The sequence below is a fragment of the Xenopus laevis genome, chromosome 5L, assembly GCF_017654675.1.
Source record: "Xenopus laevis strain J_2021 chromosome 5L, Xenopus_laevis_v10.1, whole genome shotgun sequence".
NCBI lineage: Eukaryota > Metazoa > Chordata > Amphibia > Anura > Pipidae > Xenopus > Xenopus laevis.
The window spans coordinates 143,423,297-143,446,459 of NC_054379.1; the positions used below are offsets into that span (position 1 = coordinate 143,423,297).

Here is a 23,163-nt window from a genome sequence, read left to right on the forward strand (position 1 = left end):
GAAACGTTAATGTAACATATGGTTATACTTTGGAATAAAAGGACAAGAAGGATTGGAGTGTGCATCATTTGTGAACAATTATATATATATATATATATATATATATATATATATATATATATATATATATATATATATATATATATATATATATATAGACAAATACAAGATTCCTCTGCACTCAACCCATTATCAATATATTTAAGACAGAGACATATATATATATATATATTTACAGTATATATATATATATATATATATATATATATATATATATATATATATATATATATATATATATATATATATATTGTTGTATATATATGTGGCCCTACTGAATATAAGCTTGTATGGCAGTCATATTGAGATCATAATCATATGCTTTAAAGTCCACCAGTACTGTAATGTATTGTAATGTACTGTAATGTAATGCCTGGCTTGCTCTTTTCCTTAACCTAATTTCATGCATGTGTCCATTACACATCCAGTTCTGCACAAATATGTATGATGTAGCCATATAGCAGGCACCCTTTAGCACAGATTATTTCTGTCTTAGTGAGAACTTGATGTTATATAATTGCAGTAAAGAAGGTCTCAGTAGCATGCAGTCCCATCTTTCATGGGGTAGAATTACACCCCCCATCCTCTCAAAGGATAATCAGGAGTAAAAACTGGTCAATTCCCTACTGAGAGAAGATCAGCCCAAAACATGAGCTGATTGAATTTTTTTTACTGCAAATAAATATCTTCATCACTATGTACGTGGGCATATTGAGGCAGAATCGTAGTGCTGTGGGTTTTGCCCTGTTTAATTTTAATTGAGTCTGTAACATCTGTGTTTGTGAGTTGCCTTTACCTATTTTTTTAGTAAAGGTTCCTATTATTAAACAGATTTACACTAGGGATGCAGCCTTTTTTAACTCTTTCTTTTAAATTTCATCTGAATGATTTTTGGACTCTATAAAGGAAATGTAATGTTCCGCTCTTTCAAACACTTTTTACATTTATTTATATATAATAGTAATAATAGTAATATAACTAATTTAAAACAACAGTGCCCCTGCTGGTCAGTCTACTGATACTTATCTGGCGGAGCTATTCCTACAACAACAGGACTTCGCGTGTTCTTGAAAACATTTCACCACCAATCCAATTGGCTTCTTCAGTTCAACGGTTGAACTGAACAAGTCATTTGCATGAGCGGTGAAACATTTTCAAGAATACTCAAAGTCCAGTTGTTTTATACTTATCTTTACTAGATACTGCATATCATGATCTGGATGAATGACAACCTTTACAGGCATATCTACTTATACTTAAATCTACAGTGGAACTGGCTGAATAGGATTAAACTTAGAAAAACTATATTTTCCCTTGCTTAGAAAGAGCAGTAGAAAAACCTCTGCAAAATGAAGGACAATTTACACATTTATTCTGCTGTTATTTTTTATTTAAAGGTTTGGCATATTTCTTTCTAAATGTAGAGTAAAAGGAGATTGTCTCAAGGCTATAAATATGAAGTAGGTTTGTGTATATTCCATGTAATGATGATGTAGCCTCCCAAGTGTCAAAGTTTTTAATAATCTGCTTTTAAAATATAAGGCAGAAAAGCAATCCTTTTATCTGGTGCAGTTTGGCTGTGTGTTCCCTTTCTGTAATCTTGACACTTGCTACAAACAATCAGCGGAACCTTTGGTTTAGTTTTCTGGCAGGAAGATGAATGGAGGAAAATGCTCCGAATACAGCAATGAATAAGAAAAAGGTTGAACTTCCTAGCAGAAGCTGTCATAATATCTGTGTTTCCATCTTTTTATGATTAATTGTGTACCTCTAAAAGCCCCATTATGATGAATGGCTTCTGTCACTAGAGGGTCATCTGTTATGGTGTCGCGGATGACGTCTTGGACAGAATCTCTATCCCTCTGATTTGCTATTCCTTATTATCTGCCACCCACCTTCATTCTTTCTCTCTTTATTTTTTAAGAGCCACCATCTGCTCCAGATAATCCAGTTATCACTGTCAACGAGACATCCGTCATCATGGAATGGAGCCCTCCTGACGACACTGGAGGGAGACTGGACGTTTCATATAACATACATTGCCGAAGGTGCCATGCAGAAATGCAGAAATGCAGCCCATGTGGCAGTGGAATCCATTATCTGCCACGGCAGTTTGGTCTGGACCTTCCTAGAGTTCTTGTCACAGACCTGCTTCCTTACACCAACTACACATTTGACATTGAGGCTGTGAATGGGGTATCTGAGCTGAGTTCTGGCCCTAAACAGTTCATTTCGGTCAATGTTACTACAAGTCAAATAGGTGAGGCTTTTTTTAGCCAAATCTAACATTAGCCCTTTATTTGTTATGAACATAGTTTCAAAGATTCTGTTTTAATACAGCATGGATTTGGGGAAATCAAACAAATGCTTACTTATTAGTATTTTATAGATTGTTCCCATTTCAGAAATAGAAGCTCCAAATACTATTGTTTAAGCCACAGAATATTGTGATATAACTATAATATTACTGGAATGAAACACTTTGTTAAAGGATTACAGGTACTAATTTTAAAGACACACAGGGGCTGATTCACTAAGGGTCGAATATCGAGGGTTAATTAACCCTCGATATTCGACTGGGAATTGAAATCCTTCGACTTCGAATATCGAAGTCGAAGGATTTAGCGCAGATAGTACGATCGAACGATCGAAGGATTATTCCTTCGAATCGAACGATTAAATCCTTCGAATCGAACAATTCGAAGGATTTAAATCCAACGATCGAAGGAATATCCTTCGATCAAAAAAAGTTAGGCAAGCCTATGGGGACCTTCCCCATAGGCTAACATTGAGTTTGGTAGCTTTTAGATGGCGAACTAGGGGGTCGAAGTTTTTTTTAAAGAGACAGTACTTCGACTATCGAATGGTTGAATAGTTGAACGATTTTTACTTCGAATCCTTCGATTCGAAGTCGTAGTCGAAGGTCGAAGTAGCCCATTCGATGGTCGAAGTAGCCCAAAAAAAACTTAGAAATTCGAAGTTTTTTTACTTCGAATCCTTCACTCGAAGTTAGTGAATCGGCCCCACAGTGTCTGCTTTGGTAATATTCATGAAGGGAGCTTTTGCGCCTGTAGTGTGGCCACTTATTACATTACATGGTGGAACAAGCCACTGAACTGAAATAACAGGCACATTTTGATGAAGCTCTACAAATTCACAGTAAGCAATCATATTTTCTTTCAAGTCACAGACCAGTTAATGCTACCTGCTGATTGGTTGCACGTTTTGATTGCATAAAAAAACAGGTTTACAGCCAAACAGAGCCTCATGTAGAATGACATTCCATATAGGGCTTAACAAATAGCCAATCAGAGCCCATATTTGGCACCTCCAGGAACTCTTTTCATGAACGTGTTGCTCTCCAACTTTTTATATTTTAATGTGGCTCACAAGTAAAACAGGTTGGGGTCCACCATTTTAAAGCTTGCCATAAGGGGGCATAAGATTCTACAAAAGTCTCTCCAGTCTTAAGAAATTAACTGTGGACACTACAAATAGGAATGCACCAAATCCAGGATTCGGTTTGGGATTTTGCCTTTTCAGCATGATTTGGCTGAATCCTAGTTCTTAGCCGAACCAAATCTGAATCCGAAAAACTTGCCTTATACAAATAAGGAAGTCAACAATGTTTTAACTGAACAATATGCGTGTGGTTCTCTACCACTTGTTTCCCTAATTTACATATGCAAATCGGAATTTGGATTAGGTTCGGGATCCGGCTGAATCTTCCACAAAGGATTCGGGATTCAGCCGAATCCTACAATAGTTGATTCAGGAAATCCCTAATTACAGTGTTAAGATACCGGAAAGAAACATTTGAATCTGTTCCTACCTTGTAAAACCATTTTAAAACAGTATCTTCTTTATTTTCATATTGCTACCGCCACCTGAGGCTTTCTCCCTAGATCAGTAGAACCCTTCTATCTATTTATAAGCACTATGGGCTTCAGGGGAACACTGCTTTCTATGTATGACTGGAGTGCTCTTTTATAGAATAAATGCTATTGTAAATATGCATTGATTTGTTGATTTATGGCTGTATATTAGATCTACTGAATGAAGGCATAATTGATAAGAAGTATGAATGTATTTAGTCTTCATTTTTGAAAAATGAAGCCAGTAATATTATCCTGCCTACTTTTCATTTCTTTAATTTACCGTGCATTTGACTATATTTGTATTGATATTGTGCTAACAATGCAGCATTGCAAGTATCAATACTGTTAATGCTAAAAGTAACATTATTCAGTTTTTGCAGCCAAAATAATAATTGAATGCATTATCTTGTGTTCTGCCATCCCATATAATCGTAATTACTTTTTCTTTATTATAGTTTATAGTTAAACACATGATACTTAATTGTGCATACTGATGTTAAAAAAAGTTGTATTTGTTCCATGCAATCCAGTTAAAATATTGCAGATGAAAAAAAAAAGTTTGCTAAGTGAAGCAAAGTCAAACAAAGACAAAGTAAAATATTTTGGAACTCCTACACTGTACAATGATTTATAGAAACTGGGATGCTACACAGTGACAAAACATTTAGGGGTCCATTCATTAAGTTCGAGTGAAGGAATAGAAGAAAAAATGCTTCGAATTTCAAAGTGTTTTTTTGGCTACTTCGACCATCGAATGGGCTACTTCGACCTTCGACTACGACTTCGAAACGAACGATTCAAACTAAAAATCGATAGTCGAAGTACTGTCTCTTTAACAAAAAACTTCGACCCCCTAGTTCGCCACCTAAAAGCTACTGAACTCAATGTTAGCCTATGGGAAAGGTCCCCATAGGCTTGGCTAACTTTTTTTGGTCGAAGGATAATCCTTCGATCGGTGGATTAAAATTCTTTGAATCGTTCGATGCAAAGGATTTAATCGTTCGATCGAACGATTATTCCTTCGATCATTCGATTGAAGTATTTGCGCAAAATCCTTTGACTTCGATATTCGAAGTCAAAGGATTTTCATTCCCCAGTCGAATATCGAGGGTTAATTAACCCTCGATATTCGACCCTTGATGCATTTGCCCCCAAATAGTAATGGGTACATTGCACCCATATCTACATTATTTTATGCATTCCTGATGTGTCTATTTGTGTATTTAAATATTGCCATTTTAGAGATTTTTTTTCTCATATCATGTTTTGTTTCTTTTTTTACCCCACAAAATCTCTCCCAGTAAATGTGATCCTAAAGGAAAGGAAGAGCAAAGATAGTGTGACGTTGGCTTTCCAAGCTCCAGAAAAATCCAGCGACTTGGTGGTGGAATATGAAGTGATTTACTATGAAAAGGTTAGTATACTAATGATTTTCACGATATGTTGTATCTAATGGGCAGCTTTGAGATGTAATCTCCATTACAGTAAGTTAGCTTTGTTATCCTCTTCCTATTACCAAAATAAAACATATTTTGGTGTATCTGTCAGTTGTAGATTGGGCCATTTGGTTCTCCATGGAGTGCCAAATAATTTTTACTACATACTCAGGGGGTATCAAAGGTCGAGTTTGGGAGGTGAAGGAAGTTTTTTTTTTTAAGTCTAATAAACTCACAACTCGAATGTTTGCTTATTTATTGAAAAACTCGAACGTACAAAACTCGATGAATGCATTTGGGGGAAAAGCTTGAATACTCAAATTGATCGAGTTATCAGTGAAATAAAACTCGGATTGCTTGAATTGATCCAGTTTTCAAGCACAAACCACTAAAAAAAAAAAACGAAAATCATGAAGGCTACAAGCATCTTCAAATGGTTCAAGGGACCTCTGCCATTGACTGGTGGTGGTGGATGATATCATGTTGTTTTTTTCTCCATGCTTTGTCAGGCTTCTTGATCAAACTAAATCATGATTTCAGTGACACAGGATATCTGCACATCACTGCCATTCATGTTAGCATCCCAGAATAAAATGTTCTTGCAGGAAATTCCTTGTGCTGCAAGACAAAGGTTGCCCAGAAAAGGTTCCACAGATGTGACATTGAATGTAGGAAATATAAAGCCACCTGGAGTGGGTATCCACACTATCAGTCAGCTAAACAATGTGGCATATGGGATAATGTGCAATTGCATGTGGAATACTTTTGACACCACACTGAATCCATGCCATACTCAGCATTACAAAAATATAATGAGAGTGTCCCAAATTGTCTGAACACTGATATATATATTAATTTGATATGAGTAGTAATGACTAATGATGGGCGAACTTGGGGCGTTTCCCTGAAAAATTAGCCAATTTCCTGCAAAATCCGCAAAACGGTGACAAATTTGCGAAATGGCGCCGGCGTCCATTTGTATTGGACGCTGGCGAATTTTCACAGTGTTTCGCAAATTTATTTCCCGCAGCGAATCGCAGGAATTCGCCGCAAATTCGCGCCTGGCGAATAAATTTGTCCATCACTAGTAATGACTGCTACATCCAAACATAATTCTTTGTGACAGTTACCACGTGATGCCATGAACAGCCTCGATATTGTAGCAACCTCACTTATAAAGCATACTTCTCCATAGCTCTTAACCATTATTAAATGGAAATAGAAACATACAACCAAGCAACGGAATGCACTAGGAGAGAACAAAAAGTTCTGGCTTGCTGTTTTTTTTTAGAAATGTAGTATTGTATGTATCAAATGTAATAAAAACTTTTTAGCTTGTAAGATGAAAAAAAGCTTTTCTTTCTCATGTTCTCTTTCTTTCTTTCTTTCTTTCTTTCTTTCTTTCTTTCTTTCTCCTTTATTTCTTCAACTTAACAGTATCAAAAGGACCAGAATTACACAGTATTAAAAACACGATCTAGTTCCATGACTGTGGATGGCCTGAAACCCGGAACTATTTACATCTTCAGAGTAAGAGCTCACACTCTTGGTGGCCAAGGAATATACGGAGGGGAAATAGAGTTGGAAACCAGCACAGAAGGTGATTTAACCCTTTTATTTTACCATTGTACTTGAGGTTGACACAATCATGCTCTAAAATGCTTTGCATCAGAGAGAGAAAGAGAGTGGACAATGGAATAACTGGAGATAGAGGAATTGATATATATATATATATTTATAATATATATGTAGAGTAATATATGCATCACCAATTGTCTTTGGTTGTTCATATTATACAAAACATTCTATATAACTGTGAGCTCTCTCTTTATAAAGATCTGCACATGTTCCTTTGATATGCTCCATATATTTTTATATGCGCTCTCAAGGTGATTTAAAACAATAGGAGAATATGTAGAGTACCATATAAAGAGAGTTTATGCCAACGAGGGTCATTAACTGTATCAGTAAAGTATCACTAACCTTCAGAGCGTAGAGTAGGAAATTAAATGGAACTGTCAGTTGTCAGACTCTTTAGCAAGGACAAGCTGAATTTCACACGTCTCTCGCTATAGCTCCTTACACCTTATTGTTTATGTCATTTAAAGCATGTTACTGGCACTATAGTTTCAAACACATCTACAGAAATAATCTGCCACATAAGTATCTGCTATTCAATGTAAAACTACACACAACAATAATCATAATAAGGCATTATATAATTCCTCAAAAAGGAATATGAAGGTAAAATTAAACAGTGATCTACATTCAATTTTAGACGACCATGAACAGTAGTCCAATGCCAACAGTACTGTCAACCGTCAACTGTCTCAATACTATATTCACATCTTTCAAAATTCTTGAGCAGTTTCTACCCATAACTAAATCATAGCTCCAGACACAAAGGGGGTTATTTACTAAAACTCAAATGTATCTCATATTTTATTAAACCAAAAGTTCCCATCCAAAATTTTAACTTATTTATTAATAAAATAACTTGAAAAATTAGGTGCAAGAAAAGACACAGTAAAAATAGAGCAAAAACTCAAATCTTACAAATTTTTTTAGATTTGAAACCCAAATTTGATTTTTTTCGGGTAATGGCCTGAAACCCGCACATTTTTGGGATAATTGGACGAAACCCTACGCAGATCACAATATCTTCAAATTGTAAAAAGGACATCTGCCATTGACTTCTACATGACTTCGGCAGGTTTGAGATGGCGGATTATTGGATTTGGACTTTTAGCAGCTTGGGGGTATAAAAAATCTTGAAAAATCCAAGTTTTAATTTAAAAATTCAAGTTTTTCCCCAAAAAAACCTTGACCATAAAAAAACAGAGCTTAGTAAATAACACCCATAGTGGATGATTTATTCACTTTTTAAATTTGTGATTCTTGGAAATTCAATTGGGCACAATTTCTTTAGCATATTTATAAAAAAAAAAAGAAGCTTGTTTCTGTTAATTTGCCAAAGAAAATCCCACTTGATCACCATGAAAGCAGGAAAATCAAATTGTTTCATTAATTTTAAAAAAAAATTGATGCATATACAATAATCATGTGAATGTAAAAATACACCTCAACATAAAAAAAAAAATATTTACATTTTCAAGAGTTTTTTGGATTGATAAATCTTGACAACTCAAGTTGAAAACTTGAAACTGAGAAAATTCAAGATTGCGCTTTTTTCTTCTTTGTTCACCTTTAATGGAGCTTTTGCTTAAAATTTGTTATATTTCCTGTGAAAGGAGTAAAGTATTATTTTACCTTTGTATTTGTATAACTGAAATATGAAGAGAGGAACATAAAGTATAATTATATTTCTGTTGCAGAGACATAGGGGCAGATTTACAAAATTCGAGTGAAGAATTCGAATGTAAAAAACTTCGAATTTTGAAGTATTTTTTGGGTACTTCGACCATCGAATTGGTTAAATTCGTTCGAATTCGAACGATTCGAAGTAAAAATCGTTCGACTATTCGACCATTCGATAATCGAAGTACTGTCTCTTTAAAAAATACTTCGACCACCTACTTCGGTAGATAAAACCTACCGAAGTCAATGTTAGCCTATGGGGAAGGTCCCCATAGGCTTGCCTGTGATTTTTTGATCGAAGGATTTTCCTTCGATCGTTGGATTCAAATCGATCGCAGGATTTGCGCAAAATCGTTCGACTTCGATATTCGAAGTCGAACGATTTTAAGTTCCCAGTCGAATATCGAGGGTTAATTAACCCTCGATATTCGACTATTGATGAATCGGCCCCATAGTAGTGATAAAGGTATCATTGACTATCATTCTCTTGCAATTAATAACACTGTTACATTTCCTGTTTATAATCCTCTTTATCTTGTCTCAAAATCCTCCTGGATGTCGGGTAATCCTCTTACTAGATATAAAATGGGAAATGGCTTAGTGGTCAATGGGGAATGACTCAATGGCATTGAGAGTGTGGCCAATAGATACGGCCAAACAGAGCAAAGATCAATCAAAGCAACAACAGGAACGGATGTTGGGGGTGATTTATCAACGTTCAAATTTGTCTTTTTGCCTCAATTAGAATTTTTTGTGTGCAAAAATTGGCAAATTAGAGTTATATTTTAAAAACTCAAATGTTTGGTATTTATTAAGCACAAAAAACTTGATTGGAAAACTTCAGCATCTAAAAACTTGCAAGTTCATATAGAAGCCAGTTTTCCAAGACATTTTTTTATTCAAGATTTTCGAGGTTTTTTTTTTTTTTTACATTTTTAGAATTTGTAAATTGGTAAATTTGAATTCCTTGATCTTGTCAATTCACAAATTCAAGGTAGCAGGGTTTTTCTTATCCCGATTGTATTAAATATAGTTTTTAATATTCAGATTTTTCATTCAATAAGCAAACATTCGGGTTGTTTTCAAATTGTGAGTTTATTTGCAGTAGAAAAAACCTCTAAAACTTCACAATTAAGATTTTTTATAAATAAGCCCGTTTAAAGTCACCTATCAAAATGAAATGCGCCCCCTCCCACCAACGAAGAAGCAAGCTGATAGAACCCACACTCTGGCTAGAGAGTAATACTGTTTTGGCTAAAAAAATGAAATGAAATCATTGAATTTTTACAAGGAATGTACAATGCAAAAGTGCTTAAAATTACACTTGGTCACAGCACTGCTTTGCAAGTCAGTGTTTGCCTTTTTCGAGGATGATAGGGGAGATGAGTAATTGCAATAAAATGATTAGAAAATGATCTTTGTGGCTGTCTGGTAATTCTGTATATGATTGCATGGCTCTTGGCAGTGTGCTAGTGGGACTAATTGCTGAGGTGTGGTGTCCCCAGAGAACTCAGCAAGCCATTGCTGTCACCTCCCTAGCTCCAAGCATTTGTCAGAGAGCCGTAAGTGTTATGATAAATAATAGCCAGCCCTTCCTCTGCACTCCACAATTACACTTTAATAGTAAGAACTGCCCTTCGCTATAAGCTAAAGAGAAGATATTCCGTGAATGTGCCCCATCTGTGTAGGCTTTGCATCGATCTACATTTGCTTTGATGCTTATTCAGCACTATGTTTTAGGCACAAATTAGCTGAATGTTCTTTTTCCAGTTCTCTCCAGAGCAGAACAGGTTATGGGAGGTTTAACCCCCTCTAGTAATAATATCTCACACCAAGGTTAATTTCTTTACCCCAGACATTTATCATCCCATAGAATAGGGTTGCTTTTCTAAAGGATTACTTTTCCCAGTGGGTCCAGTTATAATCCACTGTCAGTCTGTATCTAATCCTAAACAGAGCAGGATTTCATTATGTCTGTGGTGACTTCTGAGGGAGATTAATTACTTCCCAATAAGGTTTATAATAATAACCCCATTGCTGATCCAGCACAGTGCAACCTGTGGCTCTCGTTTGCCTTGGTAAACTACAGCTCATATTGTTATCAACCAATTCTGCAGAGTGGGAACTGTAGTCCGATAGACTAAACTTGAAAATAAAACCAGGTATGGTTTATTGATTGATAATTAAAGCAGGAACAAATATAAGTGGTAATAAACTGCAGGTGTTTCCATATAAACCTCATGTCATGTCTACCTGGATATGTTTTCCAGCCCTTTATTCTAAGCTGGCAATTTAACATTTAATTATGGAAGGAAGTCTTAGGGCCTCATTTATCAAAGTCAGAATTTTTCTGATTATTCTAATGGAAAAAGTCCAACTAAACTAGAATCCATGATTGGACCTTATTTATAATAAAAAAAAATCACGATTTAATCGGATTTAATCGAGCAAAAATCAGAATCGTACAATTTTTTCGAAGTTTTTTCCTAAACAGTTCGTAATAGTCAGATTTTCGGGCTAATTCCAGCACAGACCACAGAAACTTCCCAATAGGATAGGAACCTCTTCCATTGACTTATATACAACCTGGGTAGATCTGAGATGCTGGATTTTTGAATTCTGCCTTTTTCTATCTTCGTAGTATAATAAAACTCAAAAAAGTTTTTTGTTTGTTTTTTCACAAAAAATTCAGATTTCATAGAACTTGAATTTTTTGCGTTTTTGGCATTCAGACTTTATCAAATTACCCCCTTAAGGATGAATATTTAACCTTAATGAGCATATGATCACCTACACTGCTGTCCTTTAAAAAATATTTTGATTCTCCAGTACAAACCTTATGGTCACCTATCTCCTAAAAGGAAATTCCATGCTTCCTTATAAATAACAGTAACCCTATCAATGTCGGGTACAGAACAGCCTAATGAAAATCAACATGCGCAGGTCAATAGATCTTCTCATCATCTCATTGAGTACCATGAGAATTCTTAGTGTTATTGACAGGGACCTCTTATGTTTCTGTTATTTGAGGGGACTTGGAACTGTGGCTTCGTTTAGAGCCTTCATAGAATGCTTATGTGCTCTCCTTCATACAGTACACATGTAAGCTCACTCTGAGGGTCAATAAGGGTGAGAACTAGAGAAAACACTTGTTTGATATCCTAAATATTCCTGGAACTATGGTTGAATAACTGTTACACCAATGTTTTCATATACTTGTAACCTTGTTTTGAGCTAAGGGGACCATGACAAAAGGTTGGACCTCCAAGAGGGGTCTGACCTGAAAAAATCCAACAACACATTATGTTATATCATTAAATTAAAGCAAGGAGGTAATGGAAAAGCAGGCACAAATATTAGAGTATGTAAAGTCTTGCAACCAAACAAATGTTTAGACAACTGGAAAATACTGCCCGCTGTATGGGTTCCACATAGGGACATCTCAGTTTAAGAAACTCCTGCTTCCAAATAAACTTTTTTCAAATCTCAATTTTACATTGACCCTTTAGCTGAAGGACACCTAACGGCTAAAGCTCACCACCGCATAATTAATAGGAAATATAACCAATGTATTTAATCTTTTATACCCCAGTACTTATATTAAGCATATATATGTCAGATCAGGAATCAATATGTTGCAATGACACCGATCAGATGCTAATGAAAGCAATGCTTTTTCCTAGTGATGGGCAAATTTATCCCACTTTGCTTTGCCGAAAAATTAGCGAATTTCCAGCGAAAAATTGGCAAAACTCGAATTTTGACGCCCACATCAATTTCGATGCCGGCGTTAAAGTCAATGGGCGTCCGAATAACGGTTTTGATACAAGCGACATTTCTGACACATATCCGAGATTTTTTCCAAGATATGCAGCGAATTTGTGCCTGCCGAATTTATTTGCCAATCACTACTACTTCTTCCTACTAAATACAATCTCATTGCTATTAATTGCTTTATCTTTCTGTATAAGCATGTTAACATCATGATTTTTTCCGTGCAGATATTGTTGCCATTGCCGATGCGGGTCATATCACAATACTTGCCATCTCTGTGGCTGGAGGATTGGTTTTGCTTATTTTCCTGGTGACCTGTTTCTTTCTCAGTGGAAGGTAAGGATTCTGCCAAAGTGTCCACTGATCCCAATAAAGAGCCTAGAGGTGTTTTCCTACATCATTGTAGATAAAGATAGATGATAGAGATGATCGACAGATAGATAGATGATAGATAGATTATAGAGATGATCGATAGATAGATAGATAGATAGATAGATAGATAGATAGATAGATAGATAGATAGATAATAGTGTTTAGAAAGAACTTAAACACCTTGAGATCCTACAGGTGGTGGCAAAATAATGAAATGAAGGCTCCATAGGATTCTTACAATTCAATGTCCTTGACATTCATATCCCTTGGCCATGATATTGATGCTGTCCTCTATCCACCCTTTAACCTCCAATCTTATGTTGGCCTACAAATCCCAGCATCCCCTGGCAGTTTAATGACAGCTGGAGAACTGCAGTATGGATGGGCTTTCTGTACCTGTACAATCACCACTTATCTTGTTTCTGCCTTGAACTGCAGCTCTGCCAAGGTAACCTTGCAGAATGTATTTGTTTCCAACTGACTGCCTTATTGATTAGAGTTCACGGGCTAATGATTACTGCAGCTTGTTCAATAAAACATCTTCATATATTGTTATCACAAAGCTCACAGACACGGATTGGATTACTTTTTTTTAACAACTAAAACATAAGAATTGAAGAATTGCAGCAGTCATTTATACACCATAGAAACCAATAATTAGGATTATTGTATTCAATGTAACAGCACCTGTTCAATTTCTTCAATCGCTGTGGGCAACAGGCGTATGTGATTCTATTTTATTTATTTATTTAATTTGCCAAAAGCAGGTTTATCCCAATCATTTAACTCAGGAATTCTACCCAATATAACTTGAATTGGAATTGCCAAGTGAAATACAGCTACTGCATACTGATGCGTATTCTGTAAATGGCCTTGAAAATTACAACCGCAAACATACAATGCCAAATCCCAGCATATAACAAATTTACAATTTACTCGGTCCACCTCCATAAAAGCAGATCAAATTCTTTCTTTATAGGGAAGAGAATAAAAGACATTTTACTACTGCAAAACAAACAAGAGCTCAGGGACACCACAGAAGCAACCTAGGTTTATAGACCTTAGCAGATCAGAGAGTGTTTGGAGTTCTATGAAAATGTAGATGGAAAATCTCATCTACTTTGTTCAAAGCTGTCACCAGAAATCACAGGGGCCCCATAATACCTAGTTGGCAGGTCCTACCCCAAGGAAGGCTAGGCTATTAGTTTAAACTAAAACCCTCCCATTGTGCTGCAAGCCCTGCCCCTTTCGGGGTCTTCAAATCTAGGAGGTATGCATCTGGATCCTCCACTGGGACCAAGCCATCGATAGGACTCCTAACGACCCTCCCTGGCTGCAGCCCTGCCTATTTGGATATCCATACAACATACACTGTTGGTGAGGTCTGACTGTGGAACCAATTGTTTCAAAAACAGTAAGATCACAAATTCTCCATGTTTCTGTACTGTACTGTGTTCTTTACATTAGTTGTTGTAAATAAACAGGGTACAAGGTATATACAGTAAAGTATGTTGTGCCCAGGAGACCTCTTAATAGTAGGGATGCACCGAATTTAGGATGTGGCTAAATCCTGAATACTTAACAAAATATATTTGCATATGCACTGAGTGCGTGCTCATGACAGAAAGTCATGTGCTTTTTATAATTTGAATTTGGTTCAGCCAAGCAGGTGGATTCGAATCCTGTTTAAAAAGGCTGAATCCTGGCCAAATTCTGAACCAAATCCTAGATTCGGTGCACCCCTACTTATTAGACTGCAGGACATACATTGTATGCTTAGGAGAAATAAGAACACCCCATCATGCCATTATTAAGAAAAGGGCTACAACAATATATTCTGTACAAAATGCACTCTCTGGAGGACAACTTCCATCATTCCCTGATAGCTGAAGGTTGAAGAGCTACAAGTTGAATTATTAGTATATGGGTTGCCAACAGAGATATATTGCCCATGTGTTTGCTACCAAAAGGATGTTGGCTGAGAAGTTTTTCACTGTAATTACATGCATACCAGCAATTAAATGCAAATAAAATTGTTTATAAAATATCATACATAAAAGTAACATCTGCTTAATGCTGGAATAAGCTCAGCTGCAAAATAAGCCTGTACTGGTGTCCTGAAGCAATGGGCTGTTTGAATAAATATTGCAAGAGGTTCATAAGCATATGAGGAGAATATGGTGCAAAATTAGATTAGTCTGGATTAGACATCTGGTGCTATAGTAAGTGTTTTTGAGTAGATTTGTTCTGTAGTTCAGTCCGTAGCAGGAGGTATAATGGTTATAGGCTGTAGAGGAACAGCCCAAAAACTAGTGGGAAGGTCCTATCTGATTTTGCATGTCTGAAAATGGATAATATGCTTTCTGCTTGATACCTATAAAGGGAAATATTGAGGTTTCAATTCAATATTAATTACACAATACATGCTTTAAATAGTTAATAAGGAAAGAGAATGTGTGCCTTATAGTAGTCACGTGCCACAGTGTATAGAGTTTCTGTAGTAACTTCACCTACAATATATGTACTTGATTAGCCATTTACTATGTATTGTCTGTAGCTCTGGATCTGAAGATGGCACAATCACTTAACATAATGTTCCATTTTGCTCAGGAAACATAATTTTTTACTCCAATGTGACAACTAGACTTAGCAGCAGATTTTCCCAAAACCATTTCAATATTTAAATTAAATATAATTAGCAATAAGGATAAAAATGTGATTATTTAGAATACAAAATAGTGTTCGATCTGTATGAATGTTTTCCATGACTATTTGGAAAGAGGCATAAAAGGACATCAACCCCCCCAAAAAAAAATTGCCTAAAGAAAACAATTCTAAGCAACTTTGCAATACACATTCTTTACAAATGTTCCATGGTTTTTGTATTGTGCTGCTAATGAGATCAGTGTTTGTCCCTTTCTATTTTCTGCCCTGGTGGCTCTGACTTTTGAAACAATGCAACATAAACCAATGGATTGACAGAACTGTCTTGCTGGAGGAGCCTGACTTTTTTAACATTGTTTAAACAAACAACAACCAGGAGTCGATAGCAATTACATTTACAAATAACTTAAAAAGTACAGGTATGGGACCTATTATCCAGAATGCTCAGGACCTGGGGTTTTCCAGATAACAGGTCTTTCTGTAATTTGGATCCTCGCACCTTAAGTCTACTAGAAAATCATGTAAACATTAAATAAACCCAATAGGCTGATTGTGCCTCCAATAAGGATTAGTTATATCTTAGTTGGGGTCAAGTACAAGGTACTGTTTTATTATTAAAGAGAAAAGGAAATCATTAAAAAAAATTGGATTTGATTATAACGGAGTCTATGGGAGACAACGTTTCTGTAATTTGGAACTTTCTGGATAAAGGTTTTCTGGATAATGTATCCCATTTAGCATTTATCAGACCTTTTTCCAGTTGATCAACTGAAACTGAATTTGGACAAGTTTTCAAGTATTTTGGCCCATAAGATAAAATGGTTGACAAAAGGTTTAACATATCTCCACAACACGAAGAACCTTTATGCAGATGGCTTTCTAAATTGAAAAAAGATTGGCTAGGGAAATGGGGAAAATAAGGTTATAGCAATGGGCAAAATGTTGGGCACCTCACAGTGAGAAAAATCACTTACTCTGTGATTCCAACATTAGATCTACCCAGTGGGTGCAGAGTGTACTTGGGTATTAAATGCAAATATATTACCAGTAGCAGGTTATAAAGTTAGCAATCTGACTCAATGGTGGGTACCCAACACTTTAGACCCCCCCCCCCCCGTCACCACCAGTATTTTAATCTTTACCTCTGCATTTAAAACTTTCCTACAGGAAAACCTGTTCAACCTTTGATAAATCTGCCCGAACTCTCTCTGTTTTGTGTATGAATGTAATAAAAACATCAACTGCTTCCTGTGGATGTCATTTTGGGGTATAAGAACACTTTCCTTGGGTCATAATGGTATTATGAAATCATTTTCCCCCATTACAGAGGGTGCCATACAAAACAGCGGTGCAGTCGCCAAACCATATTATAACCAAATGCCGCGATGTATTCCTAGACCACTGCCACATGTACATTACACTGTATTCCCAGAATTTGGAATTTTTGCTCCAAACCCAACTTCTGTAGGATCTGATCTACTGACGACACAGTTTATCCATACTTACCTTAAAATACAGTTCCTGACCATTCTGTGCTCATATAAATAGATGATCTATATGAATTTTTGTTTATACTTTATGTTTTCATATATTTTTGTCCAGTCCAAGCCTCACTTTGTTCATATCACATTTCCTGTGTAGCCCCTGGCAGTATTAAAACACTGTGGTCCTTTAATTAAAACAAATAATTATATTTTCTTTCATTTTGTATTAACTTTCCTAAATGCATTGTGAAGGGCTCTCTTTGATCCATTTAGCCCTTCTCACCATAGCCAGATTAGTTCCTCTGCTCCTTCTCTGTTCCTTTATGAAAACCTATTATTGGCTTACAAGGGTGGCCCAACTATTACTGGGGGCCCCAGGGCAATCACTCTATCTATCCTACACCGTGTGTGTTCTATGTAGCCTCATATGTAATTTCATTACATTACAGATAATATGATTATTTTTCCCACAATGCAAAGCACACTGCATTTCCTCTGCTCAACATTGGCCACATGGAGTTTTTTTTTAAATTCCTGAAAAGTCCCTCCAAACAAGTAAATGCCTCTAAAACTAAATTATATATTTGTTCCCTACCATGAGATAAAATTAAGACATTTTTGTTAAAGTAGAAGTGAACCCTAAAAACGAATGTGGCTAAAAATGCCATACTTTATATACTGAACATATTGCACCAGCCTAAAGTTTCAGCTTGTCAATAGCAGCAATGATCCAGGACTTCAGACTTGTCACAGGGGGTCACCATCTTGGAAAATGTCTGTGACACTCACATGCTCAGTGGGCTCTGAGCAGCTGTTGAGAAGCTAAGCTTAGGGCTCGTCACTAATTATCCAGCAGAAAATGAGGTTTGTCTGTAATATAAGCTGATGCTACAGGGCTGATTATTAAATTCTGATGCTAATTGCATCAGAATTTCTATTCTATGTGTATTGTATATTGTGAGTGGGTCCCTAAGCTCAGTAAGTGACAGCAGCACAGAGCATGTGCAGTGAATCAGCAGAAAAGATGGGGAGCTACTGGGGCATCTTTGGAGACACAGATCTTTACTGCTAAAGGGCTGTGGTTGCCTTGGGCTGGTACATAAGCACAAAAATAATGTACAATATTTCTACCTAATTCTTTAGTTTGGCTTTTGTTTTCCTTTAAATCTGCCCTGCATTTATACAGTTGTGTTTGTTATCCTTACATGTCAAATGACAGCATGCATTGTGATCACAGAAAAAATCAATGTGAATATTTTTTACACCAATCCAAAGTCTAAAATTACACCATTATTTTACAGCATTTTAAACCTGGCACAACTCAGTATAGTCAATGGCAGCAAACACAGCTCTTTTTGCATCAGAATTTGTTACTCCACTAGGCATTTGTATTGCCATCATTACACAGATTTATAAATATATGTGATTCTACACAGTGTTCCGTGGCATAGAAATTGTATATTTCTATAAACCCAATAGAATTGTTTTGCTTCCAATAAGGATTAACAAGTACAAGGAACTGTTTTATTAATACAGAGAAAAAGGAAATCATTTTTACAATTTTGGATTATTTGGATAAAATGGAGTCTATTGAAGATGGTCTTTCTGGAATTTGGAGCTTTCTGGATAATTGGTTTCAGGATAACGCATCCCATACGTATCAAATGCTGTAAAAAAAAGTGGTGACTCTCAATGCTGTTTTTTGTATTTGGTCTTTTTCTAGCTCTCAACTCTTTTCAGATGAGAATTGAATTCTGCACTATGCATTGGTATAGCAATTTTTACAGTATTCAAATATACAAAAGCTTTTTAAATACTTTACAATTATTTTTGGTTGGATATATTGTATACAAACAGTACATTGTGTATCAGGAATATTTTGTTGAAGACATTTCAGTGTAGATTTTGCAAAAGATGCATTGGAATTGTAGGGAATAATGTACTCCCTATTGTATAATATTAGGATATTAGAAGTCACAGAGGAAATTAGTGACCACATTAAGGCTGAAGACCAAGTGCTTTTTTACAGGTCCTGGTACTTCAATACTAATATCCTAATTAGTGATGGGCCAATAAATTCGTCAGGTGCGAATTTGCAGCTGATTTCCACGTTTTGCCACCAGCGAATAAATTCGAGAAACTGCAGTGAAAATTCACTGGTGAAAAATCCGCCACGTCAAAAAAATGTTGACGTGCATCAAAATTATTCAGACGCCCATTGACTTTAATGCATTTGGACAAAATAGGAGTGTGTATAAAAATCGTTGCAGGCGTCAAAATTGACGCACGTCAAAATAATTTTGACACCCATTGACTTCAATGTGTTTCAAAAAAATTTCGCCATTTTGCGGTAAATTCTATATTTGCCCTTCACTAATCCTAATATTTAAAAAGCAGGGGTACATCATTTTGTGCAATGCCGCCTAAAAACTTCTCCCAAATTTTGCAGAATTCTGTCTTTAAAATGGATTATGCTGGATTAGGGAGAAGGTTGAGGGTTGCCTAGTATGTTGGTTTTCACAATGTTCTTGAAACCAGGATGCTGGATGATGGGTCCAAAGCCTGTATAAGAACATATGCAAATATATTTTTCACTTATGTAGAATACATGTGATTTTATGTAGTTGTTTAAGCAGCTGTTTAAATACTTTGCAAACGCATAGGCACTTGATATATGTCTCAGCAGAATCCATAGTCTTCAGTGAATTTGTAGATAGAATTGAACCTAGTGGCATTAGAGAATCATGGGTTTTACACCATAGACCAACGTGTGTTTTATTTTTAGATCCGTTTATATGCGTTCCTGCTGCGGTTCTAACCCACCTCACCCTGATCCAAAAAAGAACCGTGGGTACGCGCCCTTAATGATGTAAGTTCTGCATTACTTCTTATCACAAAAGCTACAATGAGCGCATCCTTACAATGGTAACTGCGACTTTTTGCTAAGGAGCGAAGTGTTGATTTTGTTTTATAAGTACATAACCTGGCTCTGTATTGACTGTCTGTCCCATTACTCCATCAGTCAGTCTGTTTCTAGGTGGTTAGAAGCAGTTACGTATATTAGCAAATAGGGCCCTGTTATCAAGTACAATTCTACAGTAAATCAATTAAACTGTCTATCTCATCTCCTCTATCTACATTCTCATTTATTCTGTGCCATAAGTAAATGTTACTTGTAGAGATATTTCTCTCTTCCTCTATCAGTAGCTATAATAACACCGTTCAGAGTTTTCCCACCTTCAGAATTTTCCCTCATTGATTCACAACACCATCATTTGCTATGCCAATCTGTCATGGCTCAACCTTACCAGCTCTCATTATCAATATTGTCAGCCTAGAATTCAGAGAAAAAAATAAAGGTTACACCCTTCCTTCCCTAAAACACAGAGCCATGCCCAAGGCGCAGTCATGGAAGAGTGGTTTGTCTCTTTTCAACAATGATTTATTTCCACAACATACAGTATGATGCCGTCATCTTGTCATGGTACGGGTATGGGACCTGTTATCCATAATGCTTGGAACCTGGGGTTTCCAGATAAAGGATCTTTCCGTAATTTGGATCTTCATATATCAATCATATAAACAATAAATAAACCCAATAAGATTATTTTGCTTCCAATAAGGATTAAGTATATCTTAGTTCGGATAAAGTACAAGGTACTGTTTTATTATTAAAGAGAAAAAGGAGATAATTTAAAAAAAATTTGAATAATAAATTAAAATAAAGTCTATGGGAGACGGCCTTCCCTTACCGTATTTCAGAGATTTCTGGATAACGGGTTTCCGGATAATAGATCCTTTACCTGTATTAGCTATAAATCTTTATGAATACAGTACATCCTTATTGATCATAAAATACCATATTTGCCGAATAGTGGATGCCTTCTTATAACTATACTTATATTTATAGTTATATAGTCCTTTAGTATAATAATAATAATTTAAGAAATAGGTCTTTATAGGTATCTCCTGTATTACAACCAATCCCTTTCTCCCTTTTCTGCCATCACTTGCCCATATTCTTTGTACAGGTATGGGATTTTTTATCCAGAATGCTCAGGACCAGTGGTTTTCTGGATAAGGAGTTTTTCCATAATCTGTAACTTCATGCCTTAAAGGAATTGTTTAAATGCACCAAACCAAGACCATAAGCTACAGGTCAAGGATTGCTGTATTTCAAAAAAAATACTCTGTCCTGCTCAGAGTATAATTAGAAGAGCTTCATAAGAATAAATGCATATATATAATGTGCATTCCAAGTGACAATGTAGATTATAAAGTGCTATCAAAGTGTAGCTACATTTACAAGGCTCATTCCCAGGGGTATATGAGGACAGTGGCACCACCCAAGACAAATTACTGACATGCAGACAGATTCCACAATACAAACATCTGCTCGTTTAACTCTTTATTGCACAGACATGTCAGTCTCTTCATACCCAGGTCCCATTTGACATTCTAGTACATTGCAATGAAGGCTGACAGTCTGGCCTAACGGTAAGGAAAAATCAATTTCCCAGTAGAGACAGATCTCATTAACTGGCAGTGAGAACTGATTAACACCTCTCTGCTGTCCTGCTGTGGTTGCAGGTGCTTTAATGTGCCGATATTATGATGTGTATGCTAATGAAATATCACACTTAGTCGTTTTTGCTGAGCTTGTATCAACTACATTGGTCAGTGCAAGCAGGGGAGAGACACGGCTGCTAGTATATTGGCATACAAGGTTTATTTAAGAGTAAGCTGGGCTTGAATTGTAACTGTGTGTTATTTTTGTAATGTTTGGGCCAATAAAACTCTTCCTCAAGCTTTTTCAAGTGATCTCAAACAGGTAGCAGCACTCTCAGCACATCAGGCAGTTAAATGCTAAAAGAAAATGAGGATCGTTTCCAAGAGCTGGAGACTTCTAGTTTTGCTCCAATGGTCCATATTTGACAGTAAATTAAAACAATGGGATGTGAATATACATATTGAATATTAATATCAGTATATTATGATATGATAATATAATTTACAGGACAATTAGTACAGGTATGGGATTTGTTATCCAGACTGCTTGGGACCTGGGGTTTTCCGGATAAGGGATCTTTCTATAATTTGGATATCCTTACCTTAAGTCTACTAAAAAACAATTAAACATTAAATAAACTGTACCTGAAATTCAAATAACTGTACCTGAATATAGATATGGTTTACATATTAAAAGCATATATTACTATACGCATAGTCACAAATTTATTAGAAGTATGTATAAGCACTCGCATATTCATACTGATATTTAAGGGGTTATTTACTGAGACCCCTGAAAGAAGAGCAAGACCACTAATGGGGGGCAAAAGTGCCCTCATGCTCTAAGTTTTGGAGTGCAGAGTAGTGATGGGTGAATTTGGGGCGTTTCGTAGAAAAATTCACGAATTTCCCGCGAATTTCCTGCGTCTCATTTTTGACCCAGTGTCCGTTTGTGATGCTGGCGTTCATTTTTTTGATGCCGGTGTTCGTTTTTTTGACCCCTCGCAAATTCGCTGGCGAAATTGCGCCAGCGTCCATTTTTTTGGACGCCGGCGAATTTTCGCAGCGGTTTAACGAATTTATTCGCCGCAAATTCGCGCCTGCCGTATAAATTCGCCCATCACTAGCGCAGAGACTTGCACCAATTCATTTACATGCAGTAAAGGGCACAGAGTGCAAAAACATGGAGGACTGTGTCTGCTTTTTCACTATTCCCGGAAGGTTGCAAATAAACCCCAAAGTATCTTAATGACTGGGGTTAGAAAGTTTGGTTAGAAAACAGAGGACCAGATTTAATTCGGTGAGAAAAATCACATGAAAACTCATGGACGATATTCAATTTGAGATGCAATTCAATTCAGAAAAAATATCTCAAAGTTTATCACGTGAAAACTCTATTGAAGTCTACAGAAAAAAACTGGAACTGAATTTGGAGAAAAGATTTTCTCCTTGAATTGAATCTCGCCCATGAGTTTTCACTTGATAAAACATGAGATAACATTTTCTGAATTGAATCTAGCCCATAGAATGTAACATATGAGTTTAAAATCAAATGACTCCAAATCTCTCAGGTAGGTTTCCATATTGATCACCAACCAGGAACCTTACATTTGATAACCTTACATTTCTTAAACATAATTGCTTTATTAATGAAATTCAGCAATTGTG

General features: G+C 36.1%; 1 protein-coding gene across 3 annotated transcripts in view; it reads left to right on the forward strand.

The window, feature by feature from the left end:
• Positions 1–23,163, forward strand: part of LOC108717159 (ephrin type-A receptor 3) — a 150,525-nt gene that overhangs the window by 82,501 nt on the left and 44,861 nt on the right. For 2 of the 3 annotated variants that reach the window (XM_018263983.2, XM_041563510.1), the window contains 5 exons: positions 1,985–2,320; positions 5,240–5,352; positions 6,812–6,974; positions 12,694–12,802; positions 19,772–19,855. In XM_018263983.2, the coding sequence (XP_018119472.1) occupies positions 1,985–2,320; positions 5,240–5,352; positions 6,812–6,974; positions 12,694–12,802; positions 19,772–19,855 (805 nt within the window). The remainder of the gene's footprint in view (positions 1–1,984; positions 2,321–5,239; positions 5,353–6,811; positions 6,975–12,693; positions 12,803–19,771; positions 19,856–23,163) is intronic. The other variant, XM_041563511.1, reaches the window with a different exon arrangement.